Source organism: Tachypleus tridentatus, chromosome 10, assembly GCF_004210375.1.
Source record: "Tachypleus tridentatus isolate NWPU-2018 chromosome 10, ASM421037v1, whole genome shotgun sequence".
Taxonomy (NCBI): Eukaryota; Metazoa; Arthropoda; class Merostomata; order Xiphosura; family Limulidae; genus Tachypleus; species Tachypleus tridentatus.
Window position 1 is genome coordinate 107,115,966 of NC_134834.1, and position 21,107 is coordinate 107,137,072.

Genomic DNA, 21,107 nt, shown 5'->3' on the forward strand with positions numbered 1-21,107 from the left:
CATACCAGTGGAAATCTTCATGGAATAAAGTAACTCCTTAGGAAGTATACATATAGTAAAGTTAGTTGAGTAAGGAAGAACATTATGCTAATAATGTAGCCATATTCTGTTGAAACATATAATATGTTCTCCACTTTATTATGTTTAGAAATCCTTGTTTCCTAACTTATCATAGAAAAGTTAGATTATAAACATTTAGTTTTGTTGCTGTTCTGGAGATTACCCCAGGACTGTAAAATACAAACAATATGCTATTCCATTTAAGAAAAGCAGTAAGTAATATGTTACACCTGTACAAGAACACATAATTAATTTACCATAACAACACAAAAACTCTACCATATTTATCAGTTCAAAAACCAATCTTTACTCATTGAGTTCTTTTCTAGATGATTTAGACAGGAGTACTTATGAAGAACAAACAAAGGTTAAGTGAGCATCAGCTGTATAATTCAGAGTAATACTTGTAAAGAAAATCTTTGAGAACTATCCTACAAAGAGATGGAAAAGGGCAATGTTTTAAGACTTCCTTGGGCAATGTTCAAAAAGACTTTCTTCCATCTTTTGTCTTCAGGTCAGCCACTACAGGTATTGCAAGGGGTTATAGATTATCTAGGAGGTCTTAGATGGATGTTATGTTAATACTGGATAGAATAATTAATGATTTAACCAATAGTAGCCACAGAGGTTATATTTTTCCTCATCTGAAAATGCTGCCAGTAAATCCTTACTTTACTGCACACAGCAGTTATTCCTTGTGTATCTGGTTAATAGATTTTGTGCATGTCATTCTCCTTCAGCTATATCTTCCACCTAAGATGTGTTACAACATGAACTATACCAGTGCATGATGTAACCACAACACAACAAAAGCCTTTCACTCCATGTAAGCACTTTCACTTGAAGTTAACATCATTCTTAGATGAGGCAACAACAAAGTATACACCAGTAATGGAGAAGGATGTCAAGATGTGTAGAAAGGTATCTATTGGAAATACATTTTTAGGTAAGGAAAATGTTAATTTCCAAAACAATATTCTTACCTCTCTCTACACACTACAGGATCCCATATTAATGTGATGGAAGGCCCAGTGTGATTGCAAACCTCTAGATGAACTATATTTTGAGATGACAACTAGAGGAGAAAATCCCATGGAGTGTAACACCCTACAGTAGGGGCTTACTAGAGATATAAATCTTGTGGGAGACTTCATTCATCTCTTGCAGTGTATTCTCTTTCATTCGATAGAAATATGAAAGGATTAAGACATAATGAACTAATGTGTTGTAGAGATAAGCATAAAAAGATATACTCAGCCAAGCAGTTGTACACAAAAAGACAGTGGGACATGAGGTGTAATGTGGCTAAGGCAATGATGAAACCAAACAGTTTAGTATGTGTTTTGTTGCCAAAGTTACTCACAGGCAAGAATTGGGATTAAGTCCCTTCCTCTTTCTTGAATTGAACAGTTTGAGAAGTAAGAGATGGAAATTTGGATGAGGAAGGAAATGGATACTTGGAGATAAGGTGACAACAGTAGTACTGGCATGATCCAGCCATCAAGACAGACCCTTGAGAAGAGAAAGTAGCAGCATCACAAAAAAGGATAGTACCATAAGAGACTTTTGATTAGTTACTCAAAGTATGCTGAAAAAGCTTTGTGAAACTAGCTTAAAAGGACACAAAAGTCCCCCAAAAGAGACATAACCTACTATGCAGGAAGTGTATAAGAAACAACAAATAAGTTGACTAGATGTCCCACACCCTGCAAACAAATTGAGAACTTGACCAGTCAACCTACATGAGCAGCCTCTTGGAAGTGAAGTGATGTGGCTAAGAAAGAGACCTCTCAAGAAGAGGCAACTATGATGAGCAAGAGCTCCCAGAACTGTTGTTAAAGACACAAAGAGCTGAAGTGGAAAGCTTGAAACTTGTATGCCAAACCCTGGTTAACATCATGAAGTAATTAACATCATGGGGTAATTAGAATATGGATAAAATCATCCAAGATGTCAACCCTGTCCTTCCATAATCTGGAAGAAAAAGACAAATGAAAAGAAAGAAAACCCTCCAACTTGAAACAAGGAATCATGAGACAATGGTCGAGAGGAAAAGTCAACAAAAGAATGCTAGTCATGGTGTTTTGGGGAACATTAAGAAGGCAAGAATAAAACTCTGGAGAGGAGCAAATTACCCTCTTGATGGCTCTCATGTTCTTGAGATACAGAAGATGCAGAGGATCAGAAGGAGAATGGAAAGACAACAGAGAAGAAAAAGACAAGAAACAGCATGGGTTAATAACCCATCAGTCAGCCAAAAGAGGGGCCCAAAGGCCTGCAAATAGAAACAGATGAACCAAAGTGAGAATAGCGTTAGCAACATTACCTAAACCTTGAGAGGATGTGGTAGTTATCATTACATGAGAACTCAGAACTTTAAATTATGTATTAGTTATATAGCTTGAAATCAAAGTTAAAATAAATTATAGTGAAATTTAAAAAAGTAAACATTGTGAAAACACAGTGTAAATCTCAGGAACTGACTGAGTTCAAACTTGAAGAAATACATCTGTTAAAGACAGTGTTGACGATAAAAATTATGTTAATTTTGAGTGCAAATGGTTATGGAGGTCTACTATGTATGGAGAATGTGTTGTGCTCCTACTGGTGGAAGGCTACTGTCATATGATGATTACATTATGCACAATCATAATTCACATTTTAACATTTATCTTAGGTGGGAGATACTTAAGGTTATTGGCATGCAAAAAAAATCTAGAAGGCAGACAGGATAGAAATAGCTACTGTGTACAAAGAAGTAAAATTATCATTTTGAAACTGTTGATTTCTATTTCTAAACAGAGACTCAGACCTTTATGTAACCCTTCACTACAGAATATCTCATCCACCATTTTGGTTGTAAACTTACTTGCAAGTAACTCTTCACTAAGAAATATCACATCCCAACATGTTCATAACATGAAGTGCCTCTTTTGATGTTCCAAAAATTGATGAGAACTGAAGGACAGTGGTTAAACCTTTCAAATCAACCCCTTCAAACTACTCCAAAGGCATTTTTTACAAGTTAAGATCCAAAGATTGAGAGGGGATTCCAAGATACCAAGATACTTTGCAACCATGCAATGAGCATTATCCTGTTGAATCAGTACAGAAGCTTCTGACCAAAACTTACTGCCAAAGCCTATGAAATGCAATCCCTTTGAATTTCTTGTTACCTCTATGTGTTTAGACATATCCACTTCAAAGATAGTTTCTTTACCAACTACACAAAATACAGGCCATATTATCATTTTGATGAGAGTACTTCACCAGAATGGGTTGCAGAAACTATACATCACATCCACTGACCACAGTTTAACAGTTAGGAGGGAGACTAATCTACATGCGACTCAGTCATGGTAATTCAACTGGAAGAATTCTGACATAACAGTCCTGACCTGGGTTTGAATCTGACACTCCCAACTCATACTATTGCTCTATAACAAATACCTTTCATAACTGAGCTTCTAGGACACAGGGACCAAGCAGACAACTCTCTGTCCTCTTCATTATTGACAATAAAGAAGTCATTTCTACCTATTCAGACCACATTAATGTTCTGACACATCACCTAAACAACTGAATTCCCAGGACTCGAAGGTTAAATAGATGACTCTCTATCCTGATTGTCAAAATACAAATAGTAATAAGAAAAATACAAACTTCATATAAAACAGTATGCTGTTACAATACTATAAACTATGAAAAAATGTAATAAATAAATCTAAATTTTTTTGTGAAAAATGCACATAGAAAATTTATAATACTGTTTAACATTCTACCTTTTAATACTAAAAGTAAGTGATTACCTTTTGAGATAGTGGGCATGGTTTTACTTTAACAAACTGCAAAGGATTAATGGCAGGTGTAGAAACACCCTGTGGAAGAGTTCTTTTCAAACCAACACCTCCTGTACTATCACCAGACACTTGACGGGAATGACTACCAGAGCTTCCACTACTGGCTAAACTTTCAAAAGAGTTGTCACGAGAATGGCAACCATTATGGCTGTTTATAGGATCAATATCCAAAGATGAGTTGGATGTTTCACTAGAGCCACTATCTGCTGATGAAACACATTCCTCACAACTTTTATTCAATGTAGCTGAATTTTTACAAGTTCCAGGCATCTTTCACAATTATTCTTTTGCAACATTCATAAGTGATGTCTTTTCATCCATGCAATCCTTGAGTATTGTGCCCCTGATCAAAAATAAAACAAAAAAACATTAAGTAAGAAATATGTAATACTGTAGTTCTTTATAAAAATCAACAAAATAATGTTGTAAAGATATTACTTTAGAATAGCACATTTAAACTTTTACTTACATTTCAAAGAATTCATGAGTTAAAATAAAAGTCTCATGCTTATAAGTGACAAATTCCAGAAAAATAAGATCTGTAAAGCATTATACTGAGGTAGACTTTACTTCTCTAGCATGTGTGTTTTCCTTTTCATATTATTTAACTATTTTTATTGAGTTGAACTTCTATATTATAAGGCTATCAATATGTCATGAATAAGAAATGTCTGGAAGCACTAAGTGTGCTAGGTTTCTTGTGTCTTGATTCATCGAATTTCCCTAAAAGATTTCTTATATATCTAAAATGGTACAAGCTTGAGTTCTTATTGTGATTTAATAATAAGTGCTAAGGGTTTATCCCTCTAGTGCAGTTGGCAGACTGCTATCACTGTCATGGAACAGGTATCTGATTGAAATCCAAGGCAAAGAAATACACGTATTGTGAAATACATTACAACATTAGAATTAGAATCACAAAACTTTTCTAAAATATAGCAAACTTAGATGGAGAATCAATTATTAATTTGTATTTCACAAAATATGCACATATACATAATCTTACCAAAATGGTCTTTTATCACTTAGTTCACTAATGTTATTAGCACATAGAAATAGAATTTATTTCATTGATTAATTTTTCATGACAAATTAACATTAATTCTAGAATATATTGAAAAAACTAAGCTTTTAACTAGTAAGTAAGAACTGGGTTTTTCAGCAAAACAAAACTTTTGAATGGAGCAAAAAAATCCCATAGCTTTGAAGCACAAAGACAAAAATGAATCAATTTGAAAGTTTAAAATATACAGTTAGATTTTTTTTTAGTTAAAACATAAAAGTGGAGTACTGGTGTCAGATTAGAAATTGAAGAATAAATATTTTCTTGGGCAACTTGCCAAAAATGTCATGTGTTACAGTTTTTCATTTTAAAGACACAGGTGCATGCCAGATTCAGGTATCGAAAAATTTTAAATTCTTTCAATGCATTCTTGTTCTCCAACACTCAATCTTACCAATATAATGGTAAGTGACCACAAAAAGAGGCCACAGATGTACAGCTGTATGGATACAGAGTTTGTATTTGAACAAGTACTTAAGGTATGAGAGTGTTTAGGTATAAGGAGGAAATTAGTAAGTGACTGTTCAGCATCACTTAGATTTTAGGCCTATCATTTGATCATTTTATGTTAGTACATGAAACTTACAGATCTTTTAGCCAAAGAAAAAAAAAGGTCAATAAACAATAATTTTCTCAGGTTTCCAGTAGTCTCTTTAAAGATAGTAAAAATCTCATGTATATAAGACTAGTTAGGTATGTAGAGTAAGTAGGAGCAAACGAATATGCTTATGCTATCCAGAAATAAGGGTACAGGATATAACTGACAGAATCAAAGAAATAGTTTAGGATACTAGTGGAAAATATAGATTTTATGGCACATGTTGGGACTAATAATGTAAAGAAAGATGGATCTCAGAAGGTTATTTATAAGTATAAAACAATGATATAGATATTTACGGAATAAATAATAGTTTTAATTTTGTCAGGGATATTGCTAAGAATAAATTTTGGGGATAAAATACTACGTATATCACTAGAATTGAATGCCAGGGTTAAATCAGTATGTAGGGATGACCACATAGGCTGGTTGGATTTGTGGGATAATTTTAATGGAAAAGTTAATACTTTTGAAATGAATGGCTTACACTTAAACAAGGCTGGGGCAAGCATGTTAGCAAGGGTTATACTCAGCTGTAGTGGAAGATTTTAAACTAGGGCTAGACAGAGGTGAGTGCTATTAGTAAAATGGGAAATATATTCGACAGGAAAACATGTAAAACAGGCACAAAAACATAAACATATTTTAAAATCTGTAACTAACTGTTCTTATTGTAATGCTATGAGTATTAGAAATTGATTAGTTCAAAGCAATTGAGGAAACTGACGATACTGATATTATAGGTATCACTGAGACTTGGTTGGATTTGAACAATTTTTATGAGATTTTTTTTTTGTACCAGGCTACAAATTGCAGGGAAAGTGTAACTTTATATGTGAATTGTATCTTGTTGTTTAGTTTGGATTAATGCCAGTGGGTATAAAGGGAAAAATCTTGTAACTGGGATTTGTTATAAATCACCAGATTAGAAAGTGGAACTTAATAAGATCAAATGGAAGCCAAAAAAGATACTGTGGGAAACTTTAATTTCAAACAAATTTATTAGAAAAATTTCAAGCCTGAAAGTGAAGAGAACAGGCTTTTTTAAAATTGTTCAGTCAAGTCTGAAAGTGAGGGGGATAGGTTTTTTTTAAAATTGTTCAGTCAAATCTGAAAGTGAGGAGATAAATTGTTCAGTCAAGTCTGAAAGGAGGAGGATGTTTTTTTTAAATTGTTCAGTCAAGTCTGAAAGTGAGGAGGATAGGCTTTTTTAAAATTGTTCAGTCAAGTCTGAAAGTGAAGAGGATAGGCTTTTTTAAAATTGTTCAGTCAAGTCTGAAAGTGAAGAGGATAGGCTTTTTTAAAATTGTTCAGTCAAGTCTGAAAGTGAAGAGGATAGGCTTTTTTAAAATTGTTCAGTCAAGTCTGAAAGTGAGGAGGATAGGCTTTTTTTAAAATTGTTCAGTCAAGTCTGAAAGTGAGGGGGATAGGCTTTTTTTAAAATTGTTCAGTCAAGTCTGAAAGTGAAGAGGTTAGGCTTTTTTAAAATTGTTCAGTCAAGTCTGAAAGTGAAGAGGTTAGGCTTTTTTAAAATTGTTCAGTCAAGTCTGAAAGTGAGGAGGATAGTTTTTTTTAAATTGTTCAGAATAATTTTAAACACAAACCAATGACAAATAGGAAGTTGTTTTAGATTTAGTATGAACTTCCAATATTAATATAATAGACAGAGTTGTGGTTGGTGAACATTTAAGTACAAGAAGTCATTGAACTATTAAGTTTGGAATTTGACAACATGTAGAAATGAAGAATAGTATGCTATATCTAAATTTGAGGAAAGCCAGTTTCTGTGGAATGAGATATGATTTGGCTTCTATAGACTGAACCAACAATTTAGGAGGTGATCTTGAACAGATATGAGAAGCATTTAGGGAAAAACTGATATGGATACAGATCATACATATTCCCTACAGAAAATAAGGGCAGAATAAGTCAGTATGGTTTATTAAAGGTTTGAGGGATCATATTAGGAGTAAATATAATAAATTAAAGAAATTTAAACTTACTGGAAATAATGACTTGGAAGACAATGTGAAATCAAGAGAGTTGGTTAAAAAGGAAGTTTTAGAAAAGAGCAAAAACTGTAGATGAAAGAGGGTTGGTTCTATGCTGGGTCTTCTGCTGTTTTGTGATATTGAATGTAGAATGACTAACTAAATATTCAAGGTGATGTTTAAATATCCAAAATGTAAGGTAATGTATATAGGTTCTTACAATTCAAATAGGAAAACATTAACTACTGTGGTTAAGGAAAAAGTTCTTGGTGTTGTGATAGAAAAATCACTCATGTCATCTAAACAGTATATTGTAGCTACAAATAGGGTTAATAGGATTTGGGGTAATATCTACAGAAATATCAATTACAAGACAAGGGATGTCATTATTTCATTACATAGATAACTTGTTGGGCATTATTTAGAGTACTGTGTGCAGTTCTATGCTCCCTTCCTCAAGAAGGACATTGAATTGTTGGAGAAGGTTCAGAGTAGAGCCACTAAAATGATACCTAGGATAGCAGTATTGTCCTATAAGGAGAAATTAAAATCTCTCAACTTGTTTTCTCTGGAAAGGAGAATGGTCAGGAGGGATTTGATTGAGATGCTTAAGGTTATTAAAGGTATTGATAATATAGAACCCTTAAACTCTTTTGTGTTTAGCAGTGAAAACAACAGGACAAGGGGTCATAAATTTAAATTCTGAAAGTGTAGAATCATCTGCAGTTTGGACAGTATTACTTTTCAAACAGGATGGCTAGCTTCTGAAATGAGCTGCCTTCAAGGATGGTGGAAACACAAAAATTTAACTGAGTTCAAGAAAAGATTCAATGAATAAATGAGAAGTAAGAGGTGGTTATAGTATGGAGCTCAAAAGTATATCCTTGAGGGGCTAGGTGGTTATAGTATGGAGCTCAAAAGTATATCCTTGAGGGGCGACTCAGCTTCTTTTTTACCCTTTAAGTTTTCAAGAATTTATGGAGATGGGCAATGCCTGACTACAAAGCAACATTACAGAATAATCATAATTTTATATTCAAAGATCAAGATGCAAGTACTCTGTCATTTTAGATACTTTGCCTTCCATTCATTTTACTTCATTTCAATATTTTAGCTGCAGCATAGCCATTTGTAAAATGACTCTAAGTTTGTTTTTTCAACTGCAAACTTCTAGCTCATAGCTCTGTCAATTCTTGACTGATATGAAATAGAATTACAGTTTTGGACACAGATGGGTCAAGCCCTTTCAAATGATGTATCTGACGATGCCCGTGACCTCACAGATTAATTTACTCTAATTGTATCTAAAAGAATTTCAATTTGAGAGCAGGCTGGTAGAAATCCTGATACATAATAAAATGAAATTAGATACAGTGTGTCCCACACTTGGTATTGCTGAAAAGGAAAGCACAAGTCTTACAGATTAATTTACTCTAATCATGCCTAAAAGAATTTGAAGTGCCACACCTATTAAGAATTCCCTCTTATTTTAGTAAAATTCTTTACTTTTTGATATGTTAATTATAGTAATTTTCACCACACATTTGTGGCTTTCAAAACATGCTCTATTTTACTTATTTGTTGGTCCCATACTTTGGTATCATGTAACCTTTTATCAAACAGGCATTCTGTATTCTCAGAAACTAGAAAAAAAAAATCAGGAAATTTGATGGAATATGTAAAAATCAAAATTAATTATGACTTATTGTATAACTTATTAAAGAAGAGACCTACAAACCATACACCATTAGATCTAGTGTCAAAAGTACTTATCAAAGTACATCAATCTGACCTCTGGAAATATAAACAGTGATGTAACAAGTACACCCATAAAGTAAGAATGGATTAAAGTAAACCTTCTGCATCATCTTGAGAAGGAACCAGAACAGTTAACATGTTCTGAGAGCTGCTAAATAAAGAATCAAAAAATGTTTGAAATGTTACATAAAGAATAGAAGTGTTCCAAAAGCTACAAAATTTAACAGTTCTTCAAGGACAAAAAAAAATGTTTCAGAGCTAACAAAAATATAAAAATACTTCAAGGACAACAAACATTATAGAAGAGTTATAAAAATTGCCAAAGTTACAAGAAAGTTCCGAGGGCTATCAACAACAGAGGAGTTCCAAGAACTACAAGGATATAAATACACAAAGGAGTACAGAAGATATATAAAGATGCTCCATGGAATGCCAATAAAATAAATCTATTGAAAAACTACCAAAAGGATCAAAATACACAAAGGAGTACAGAAGATATATAAAGATGCTCCATGGAATGCCAATAAATCTATTGAAAAACTAATAAAAGGTAGTTGACCCATGCACCTCAGCTCTGAAGGGATGCATTCATAAACAGATGTGAATCTAGCCTCAGAGAAGGAAGTGGGATGCCTGCTGAAGTATGAGTCTTGTCCTTCCAGCATTGGAGATCATCAATAATGTAGAAAGGAAGAGTGATGGGAGAATCCAGAGAATCCTAAGTAAGGTTCCATTGGTCATGGAGGACCCATCAAAGATCAAAGAAACTGCATATGAGCCTTGCCAAAGAGTATAAGAGAAGTCACTGAAAACCACATCCCAAAAAGTGATGAAACCTCATGAATAGACAGGACATCCTGAATGGCCAGTTATATAGAAGAAAGCCAGAAAAAAGAAGGTTGGACCCAAATGAGATGGGTGTTGAAGAAAATAACTAAATGAAGAAGGTACTGGGGAGGATGAGGGAATGAGTTCTCCAGATCAACCAGCCAATCTGAGCAGCTTCAATAATGAGATGACAAGTATGACAAGCTGACTCTTGTTCAGACTGAGCAATAAAAAGCCAGTCTTCCATTTAAAAGTGAATGCACAACCACAGAGCATGAAGATGTAGTGATAGTTTACACCACCTAACAAAAGTATTTGAAGCCAAACAAGTTTGAAGGGTAGAGCAAGAAATTGATACACCACTCAAAGGTGAACAAACTGAAGATAAAATGAGAACACTCCAAGATGGGAATATGCAGATAAGCATTGAAGGAATCCATCTTGTTCACCCATAGGCCCAGAGAAAAACTCCACCAAAAAGTAAGGTAGAATTCCATGGTGAATTGTAGGGCATGAACATAATGATTGAAAATGAACTGATTAATGACTGGCCTTCGGTCCCTGGTACTCATAGGAACCACAAACAAGCAGAAGTAAAACCCCTTGAACCATATGGAGCAGGTTCAATAACCTGTTGTGTCATGAAGTCTTGTATTACTTTAGAAAAATACTAGCATGATAAGGGATCCCAAAGAGAAGAAAAGGAAACAGTCACAGTAGATAAGGGAAGAAGAGTGATAAATGGGATGATGAAACTTCCTAAAAAAATCTGTGAACAAAACATTGGAGATGAAAAAGCTCTACTGATGAGAAAATACTGTCAAATGAGTTCTCACCAGATCTGAACCCACTGGGTAGTCACTGGAACTGTTGTTGGTATCATGGGCTGTCATGAAAAATGATAAACAGTGGCACCACAGGTACAAGAAACAGGCAAGGGCTGGGGAATCAGGAGAAAGGAACGAGTGTGACACTCTAACTGGGAAAAACGGTCCACCAGATAAGCAAGTTTCTTCCTGTATAACCAAAGCAACCTTCGACTTTAAAAAGACCCCAGTTGTGACAAGTGCGTAAAATATCAAAAATGGGGCCACAAAAAGGTCCTGCAGATAAGGAGACAGGAATGTGACAATATGGTCTTGACCCAAAAGGTCCTAACAACAATGACAACATGAAAGTGAGGAAGTAGAGAATGTTCCCATAAAACACCTCAGAGTTCTTGTAAATAAACATAGAAAGTAGATGGATGGATCATGAAAAGGTATATCAAAACAGAGTCATTATAATAAGACAAAGATGGTAATACTGGTTACCTGTTAGATAAAAAGAAGATTTGACACCTGCTCCACAAAACTGGAGGCATGACAAACAAATGCCATCACCCAATGAAGAGGCAAAATGTTGAGTGTGAACCTGAATATCAGGGGACAGGAGAAAAGGGGAAAACTAAATAAAGTTGGGAGGCAGAATCATGTCTCCTAACAGGGAAGTAGTTGGGTCATAAGAGATAGAAACAACAGACAAAGTATCATATACCTAAGAAATAAAATTCTAAAACATGAAATAGAATCCTCATGTGGGGCACAGCAAAATCCATAGGGGAGGGAGCAAACGTTCAAAATTCAGGAGGAGATAAAGGTTATATCATATAACACTTGATCTTACTGCAAATAAATGCTGATAAATACTTGAATGAGTTGCATGCACCTGTGGCCTGAAATATGGCATCTGATAAATGAGACAGACCCTAAGTGGTAATGTTAACTTTAGAATTAATAATTAATATCAACAAACAAGTGAAATATTTGGTAAAACACAGTTAAATAAATGCCTACAAAATCAAAGTGAAATTTTACTTAAAGGTGAATTTTCAACAAATTTAATAATTACCTTAGAAACTGTACTTTGGTTAGGTATAATTCCTGTGTGGTTGCCATATTTTTAAACACTTTAGTTTTTCAGTAAAAAATGAAACAAAATATGCGGGTCCTTGAACTCAAGTTCCTATCGGTCGTTCGGCTGTTTCCATTATGTTTTACAACTATGACGTAATAGTTGCTAAACACGCTTCGTTGAGCACCGACCATTTTGTTCCTTTCTGTGCTGGTGGTTTATGTAAATCTATTGGTGCTTTTCTCAGATTACATACTTTGTGAGACTATTTTTTGTCTTGATATTGCTACTTTATGTTTGTTCTATGATAACGTGGTTTACACCTACACCTTGCACAAACATATGGAATATGTCATATAAATTATACATTTATGGTAAATATTAAATTAACTATTCAGACTGCAACATCTAGTTTGATTTTATAGATAGAATTATGACGTATAATTGAAATTCATTTTGTTACGAGTCATAAATACCTGGTACAATGATTGTGGAAGGGCCGAGTATTAGTTACCATAGTCAGCAAAGTATAAACAAATAAAACCTGTGATACCAATAATTTATAAACACCAGACAGGTTTCAAGATGCTTAAAATTGCATGAAATAATACAGACCATATTTGTTGCCATGACTTAGGCTTACCATTCTTCCACTGGAGGTATGACCAACTTGCAACCGGCCTGGGCGCGATCAGTATTACTCAAAGTTCCACTACTCTCGTACATGGAACTGTCCTCATCACTAGAACTTGTCACATCTGTTTCAAAAGTAACTGTTCTAGGTTTGTTTAGAGTAGGTTCGAATTAATATGGCGCTACTCGACATTGTTCAGAACACAAAGTCAAAACAGACTCGCCTCTGTTTCTCCGTATGCACTGGTCATGTATATTTACATTCAACGAGCTGGCATTGGCGGTTTGTTTGGCAACTATTACGTCACAGTACTTTTCCTAGCAGCAAACATAAAAACTAAAACGTTCGGAATGCCGCTCGGAAAGGGCTCTTTCTACACCAAGTTCTATGTTTCATTTATTAGTACATATTTTTTTATAAAAATGTGAACCTACAAAATTAATCAGTATGAGTAGTTCTTTTGACTGCAAAGTTTTCTTTTTTTCTGTAAAATTCACCTTTAAAATAGGTTAACTAAAGTGTAAGTTAAACTAAAGTAAACCAATCCATAACAGGACTAGAAGAAAAGAAATGTATATGAATTTGAGCACTGCAAAATGAGAAATGAAGGTTTGGTAGCAAAGCACTGAGGAAGTCACATGTATCATGTAATGGTGGTTTGGGCCTATTGATGGAAAGATGACACACATCTTGATTTGCACGAGAGATATGTTGGAATCTTTGATTACAATAACGGGTGTGAAAGGCTTGTGACATGTGTTATAAAAAAGTTTGAATATAGAGGGCAGCACAAAGTGGGAAAAGTTAATCTTGTGAGTAAAGGGAGGTACATATTGGAATAACTCCTCAAGAGGTCTGTTTCTATAACCTTTATTGTTCACTATTCTAAGTTAATGGTATGGATAGCTTCCCGAATTCAGTAAATACTGAAAAGTGAACTGATTCTGGTTAGAAATGTACTATCATTAAAATATACTTTGATAATCTTAGCAAAGTGTGAGAAAAAGGTTTGAATATTGAGAAATGTAAAATTAAATCCTTGGAGTAAAAAAATTCCAGATCTATTGAGTAACATGAATATTGGTGTAATTATAGTTACTTCATCAGAATATCAACATAAAAAGTGCAGATATGAAGACAGGCTTAGGTATTTCTGTAGCACAGAAGAATTTATGGAGATTTGATTCACATGTTCAAGTTGATTACCTGGAAGGGCTTTTGCATGTTATGGCATGCTGGCAAAAAAACAGTGCTGAATCATGATGCTACATAGTTAAGAATACTGTACTCGTAAAACTCAATTTGAACAGATTCTATATCACACACTCTGACTTTCTTTTCTACATGGTTTTCTTCTTTCCAGATAAAATGACCATGCATTTTTCATTACAGACTCAGTTTCTACAATTAAATCATAAATGCATTGCCAACTGTATAATTTTAAAATTTGAATTTGTTGCCTTATTACAAGAACTACAACTTTTCGTGAAGGTTTACTAGTTTTTCTTGTGTCTAGTAATGTCTTATAATTGCATTTGCTGGTTTTAAATAAAACTGACAGCCTTGTAATAAATCATATTTACAATGAACTCACACACCCACAGGCCCATATTATCTGTTCGCATTGAGCTAGTAACCATGAAGGACAACTCATTTATTAGACATACAGTCAAGTTAATTGACTCAGTAAATATCAGACTGCTTGGTTCTTGACCTCATTGAGGACTTGTTAAAAATTGGGGTGAAAGAACTTGTATGCACTGAATATTGCATATATAGTGTGGATTGACACTTTACTTTCACTTGGACCATAGCATTTATTAATGTATATAAATATTCATTAAGTAAAAGTATTATGAATATATAATACAAAAACAATTGTGATGGTCTACAGAAATATGACTATTACATTTTATTCTGTCTAAACTATGAGAGAAAATAAAAAAATCAGATGAAAAGATTGCAGTATTTTTAATAAAGCTGCTGAAACTATATACCACTGTTTCTAATACTGAACTACAGATCAGAGGGAAAGCAACTAGGAATCTACAGTGCATACTATGGGATTGACTGTCACACTTATAATGCACTCACAGCTTCAGGTGAGAGAAATATTTTATGGTACCACACACATTTGAATCCACATCTTTAATTCAGGGTCAACCCATGCCTACACAGTTGACTGTCAATTAACAAAATTCACACTAATTACTCAAATACATTGTTCATAAACACTCACACTGAGATGGTATGTCCCATCACCAATAATATATTATATAGTTCAACTACTAACAGATTACATACCTCATAAATGCACTCTCTGGCTAATCAGTCATCTAGTATAAACAGAGATGGATCACTTCTGTGAGATGTGACATCTTATAAAATTACATGGTACAAATCAAATCACTCATTGGTTCAACATAAAGCTTCGACTGACCTTTTGATACTTTTATTTTTTTTATTACTGCTACATTTTACTCTACTATCAAGCAAGGACTAAAAGAACTTTTTAAAAAATATTTTAGGGTCGATGCATTTAACACAGAGTATAAAAATTTCTATACAATTCACTGTTTATAAAATATACATTTGTTTTCTGCCAGTCTTAGAATAAATAAGACAAGGAGAGGTAATATTCCCCCATATCTCTCCACTTAGAGAAATGCATTTAAATGAAAGATCAAACCTTAGTTTTTGTATTTGTTTTTTTTATTTCTACCACAAGAGAATTATTAAAGTAAATATTAACAAGTCTAATTCACAGTTGTCTCTGTTAAATGAAGGTCAAATAAATACACCTATAAACAGGGATTTCTGCTGTTTTATTTTCCCTTTCAAATGACTTACACCAGTTAGTTGTACAGAGCTGTCTGACACTTCATGTTAGTGTGACCTGTCAACCTCCATAAACAAATAAACCTAGAGAACATTTCCACATGTTATGTGAAGTATAATATCAGTAACTTATCTTAATTTGAGATAAGAACATCACAACTTTTTCTTGGTTCCCTAACCAACAAGCTAGTTTGATTGTTTCAGAACAGAGCCACAATAACTTTTCTGCTGTGTCCACCTCATGGAATCAAACCCCAGACTTTTGTGTTGTAAGTCCATGAACTTAACTGTCCTAGCAAGGGGAACTGGTTTGTTAAAACCAATTTGTATAATCAGAGTTAGTGGTAAGTCTAATTAGAATACCTTGCACTCCTAAATCTGCATCAACCCATGTGTGGTGTATAGTTGTGTGTATTAAATGTGTACTTTCAAACTTTCACTCCTCTTTTTTTATGTTTAACTAGTATCAGCAATATGACAAAAAGTTTGCCATTAAAAATTATGATTTTCATATCAAAATGAAGAAAGTGAGACTCAATTTATTTCAAACACAAATTAACAATTTTATTTTCAAAGTTGATGGAAATGAAAGTTTATATATATACCCTATTCAGCAATACTAAAATCATTAAGGTAAAGAAAAAAATATTCGTTCATAGTGATTATATGTAGCCGTAAGCCTATAATTAATTTCTGTTTTCAAACCAAAGCTGAACAACAGTCTAACTATGCTGTCTATGAAGCTTACAGTTGAGCCACAAGGGGGCATGGCTGATATGAGGAGAATACAGCGTACTTTGTTACATAGTTTTCACAGAGCATAGGCCTGTTGTTAATGGGTTACGTGCTACCGTAAGATATCGAGCAATAAATCTTGAGATTTAAAAAACACTTCGTTGATACTTAGCGATAACACACACACACATACAGTACTTATCTCTGGTCGAATACAAATATAATTTTGTATAGTACTGAATACGATGAGATTTATTTATTATGCAGAACAAAATTATACTTGTATACAAATGTATTACTATCACAGAATGTGGTTATATATATATATATATATATATCACGGAATAAACACATGAATTGTAAATCGTTGTCGAAAACACTTTTCTTTATTTCAAAACTGGGTTATTTATTACATAAATAAAATATACCTCTTGTCAGAACTAAAATGATGTTAGTGACATGATCCTGGAATTAAGCGGGCTTTGACATTAGTAAAGCCAAACTTATACCTAATAAAACATAAATCTGGCAAAAAAAAACTACCATTCTGTGTGTAAAGAACGAAGTTGGGCCAAAGTGAAATTTCATACATATGACCTTGGAAGCGAATGTGTTAAAAAATAATATGCATTTTTTTTAAATGTTTCACAATAGCAGTTAGAAGTTTTAGGGAAAATTTAAAAGAAATATGTATTATCTTCAAAATCAAACATTATGTCGAAAATAAATAATAAAAATAGGGTTAGAGCAACGTGACACATTTAAATTTATATTACTTCGACTATAGTTTTCAATTTATTAGAGGCCTGACATGGTCAGGTGTTTACGGTGCTCGACTTCTAATCTGAGGTTTGCAGGTTCGAATCCTAGTCACACTTAACATGCTCGCCCTTTCAGCCGTGGAGCCGTTATGAAGTCACAGTCAATCCCATTACTAGTTGGTAAAAGAACAACCCAAGGGTTAGCGGTGGGTGGTGATTACTAGCTGCCTTCCCTCTAGTCTTACACTACTAAATTAGGGACGGCTAGCGCAGATAGTTCTCAAGTAACTTTACGCGAAATTAAAAAAAATAATTTATTTATTGTTGTTTTTCTTTTTTTTGTTCACATACTTTCTTCCTTCACTCTGTTTATAATAACATGCGTAGAAACTGAAGTCGTATTTTATTTAGACACACAACTTATAAACACGTGAAACTATAATTATCTTATACCTGACTGTTAAGTTTCAGACAAAAGTAAAAACGTTAACCTAAATACCACGGATTCATTGCACGGCCCCATATTCACGAGTACTAATAGGTCAAAGAAAGCTTTCTGCATGTAAATATTTATATTTAAATAATTAACGTGGTTCTAGCAACAACCAAGTATCCTATAGAAAGCTACTATCATAAAAATATTATTTATCAAAATATTTATGTTATTACATATTCGTTCAGCATCATTTAATTTTATAAAAAAGCATCAGGGATATATACACAACAGTGACGCATTACAGCAAATAATTAAGCTGCACAAACAAACGTAGCAGTCAGAGAAAACGAGCGAACGACAGGACTGGTTGAATGAAGATTAAAAGTATAGAACGCGCTAAAGAGACAGATACTAAAATATGAAATACTTATATTAATATATGGTTAACAAAGAACGTTTCGAAATCTGTTCCATTTTTTAACCAATACAGGTGATAAGGACACTCATAAAAACAACAGACGTTATGAAGTCCACGTGACAACAATACACAAGTAACAAAACTGATAATCGTAAGTTTGAGGCCCTTTTAGGGTTGTAGGTTTGGGTAAGATCGGATTGCACGTAAGAAGCAAGATCTCGTGCATAAGGGTAGGCCTACTTTCTGTATAGCCTTCGGCTGGAACCGAATTTTACGAATTCCTCTTGCTCAAGTTTTTCAACATCATTTAATAAACGTTTTCATTTTTAGGGTCGTGTTACACATTTATAAAGCAAAGCGCAGTATTTTTTTTAACAAAAGAGCACCAGTTGTCACATAGTGCATTTCGAAAACCAAGTATCCAGAATTAAGCATTTAAAAACATGTTTTTGAAACTATATCATGTGAACTTATTATTTTAATGAAAACAATATTTTCTTCTGCTATCTAACGATATCAGTTAGTTACTTTGTATAAAGGTCAAAAATTGTATTTTAAGATCTTAAGAATGTTTCAATACTACTTGTGATGTATTGACCGTAATTATAATTGCAGATTCATATGAAGTTTACAATTTACACTTATAAATATTTACCTTCAAATTATGAAAGGTATTACCGTTTTCAAAATGAATATAAAAGTGGGACTTTTGCACCTCATCACTATATAAATATCACAATTCCATCAATTTTTACATATTCGTTCCATCTAGCTTTGTGTATCTTCAAATACCACAGGTTTTGGTCAAGACAAATTTTGGTGCCAGTTTCCAGGTGGCCTGGCATGGTCAGATGGTTATAACGCTCGACTCACAATCTGAAGGTCGCGGGTTAGAATCCCCATCCTTCCCCTGGGCGTTATAATTCTCCGATAAATCCACTATTCGTTGGTAAAAGAGTATCCCAAGAGTTGTCGGTGGATGGTGATGACAAGCTGCTTTCTCTCTGGTATTTCATTGTTAAATTAGGGACGGCTAGCTCAAATAGCCCTTGTGTAGCTTTATGCGACATTAACAACAAACCAAACTAGTTTCCAAGGTCTAGTGATGTCCTGTGACGTAGTTCTGCACAGGCCGCCTAGGTCCAGGCATAGAGTGACAACATTCCGGTCGCAACACATAAAAATAACACCAAAAACTTTAGTGAACATAACATTTATAAGCAGTTGGTAAAAATACCATTCATAATCGTACTTTTCCTGCTGACACTTATATATTTGCTAGTAATAATAAACCGCTGTTCTCGACCCCACTGACTAAACTAAAAAGAAAACTCTTGCTTAGTACTATGTTCGGTACATCAAGTGAGGAGATGTCAATTTTGAAACTGTTATAGGTGATACTTACGTCTTTGAATCCTCAGAACTTATTTTTATCTCTCTTTTGTTCTTAGTGAGTGGAATACAATCTAGAAGGCAACTCAGTACTCTAACGTTTTTAATGTGAGTGGAATACCACTTAATATATGGCTCAGTACTCTAATATTCTTAGTGAGTGGAATGCAGTATAAGATGTGACTAGTACTTTAATGTTTTTAGTGAGTGGAATGCCATCTAGAATGTGGCTCAGTACTCTAATGTTTCAGTGTGTGTTTGTGTGTGGAATACCACCTATAATGTGGCTTAGTACTCTAAAGTTCTTAGTGTGTGTTTGTGTGTGGAATGCCATCTAGAATGTGGCTCAGTACTCTAAAGTTCTTAGTGTGTGTTTCTGTATAGAATACCACCTAGGATGTTTACCTATTGTAAGAGATTCAATACTGGAATACTAACTCTTAATACTGAGTTTTGGTCAATGATATTCCTTGTCCTCTTTCAAAGCACACTCTATTTTTTGTACTGGAAGTTAGAATAAATACGTTGTTGTGTAATGTTTATGTGCACTCTACATTTGTTACATGTAATTTTAAAGTGGGCATTGCAGTGTGAAATATTCCAGAAATAAATCAGAATTTAACGTTGTTTTCTCTTTTACCTTCAATATTAAACTTTAAAAATCACAACTCACACAATAAGCATGAGTATTTGTACTCCACGACTTACTTTACCTATTGAACTGATGTCAACAACAACTTGTTTACCAACTGAAATCATATCAACGACCTTTGGCTAACGAATGCACTGAGAATTTCTCGAACTTTATATTTACAAAGAATGTGATAATAAAATACGTGATACCACAAAATAGTAGATGTATTACGTCACTCTCTGCGCATCTTACATTCTTTCTGCTAAGAAAGCCATCATGATAGACATGAAAAAACAAACACCATTACCAATGTGTGTAAAGATACTTGTTTGTACAAAATGGACATTAGATTTACACCATGAGGGATAACATATACACTGCTATCAATATGACCAGCGCATTTAATAATACTACTTCACACACAATATGATTTACTAATGTACTTAAAAATACGTAATATACTGAACAAACTCACAAATCTGTAATCAATTAGTGTACCCTCACTCGCTTTTATACCTCACTCAAAATGTTCTAAAGCTTTAGAGAGAGTTCCAGACCTTAAGCCATCTACTCACCTAGTGGCGTGAAAACCTTTCTGCGTTGAGTGCTGTGAATGCCTAGTTTGTTTCAACAAAGAAAACAATACTTGTAGTATAACCCCAATAAGTATAAGGATTTACAATGCTAAAAAACGGGTTTCGATACTCATGGTTCGTACAATACAGATATCCCATTAAGTAGTTTTAGGGGTTTCAAATAGGCCACTGTGAATCTTTGTACTTAAATTACAACACAAAATGTGGCCCGGCATGGCCAAGAGTCTTAAGGCGTGCGACTCGTAATCTGAGGGTCGCGGGTTAGCATCCCCGTCGCGCCAAACATGCTCACCCTTTCAGCCGTGGGGGGAGTTATAATGTGACGGTCAATCCCACTATTCGTTGGTAAAAGAGTAGCCCAAGAGTTGGCGGTGGGTGGTGATGACTAGCTGCCTTCCCTCTAGTCTTACACTACTAAATTAGGGATGACTAGCACAGATAGCCCTTGAGTAGCTTTGTGCGAAATTCAAAAACAAACAAACAATACAACACAAAAACAATGAAGCTTTTTGCTTAACAACACCAACAAAACAAAAGTATTATTACAAGTACAAGAGTAGAAACTGTAATTTTTATACCTGGTTGGGTATAACGTTCCGGGAAAGTAAAACT

General features: G+C 34.1%; 1 protein-coding gene across 7 annotated transcripts in view; it reads right to left on the reverse strand.

The window, feature by feature from the left end:
• LOC143230052 (uncharacterized) overlaps window positions 1–21,107 on the reverse strand; it is a 110,242-nt gene that overhangs the window by 76,131 nt on the left and 13,004 nt on the right. For 4 of the 7 annotated variants that reach the window (XM_076463047.1, XM_076463046.1, XM_076463041.1 and 1 more), the window contains exon 2: window positions 3,870–4,263. In XM_076463047.1, the coding sequence (XP_076319162.1) occupies window positions 3,870–4,190 (321 nt within the window). In that variant the 5' untranslated portion in view covers window positions 4,191–4,263. Of the gene's footprint in view, window positions 1–3,869; window positions 4,264–14,989; window positions 15,022–21,107 lie in introns of all 7 variants that reach the window. The other 3 variants (XM_076463048.1, XM_076463042.1, XM_076463044.1) reach the window with 1 other exon arrangement.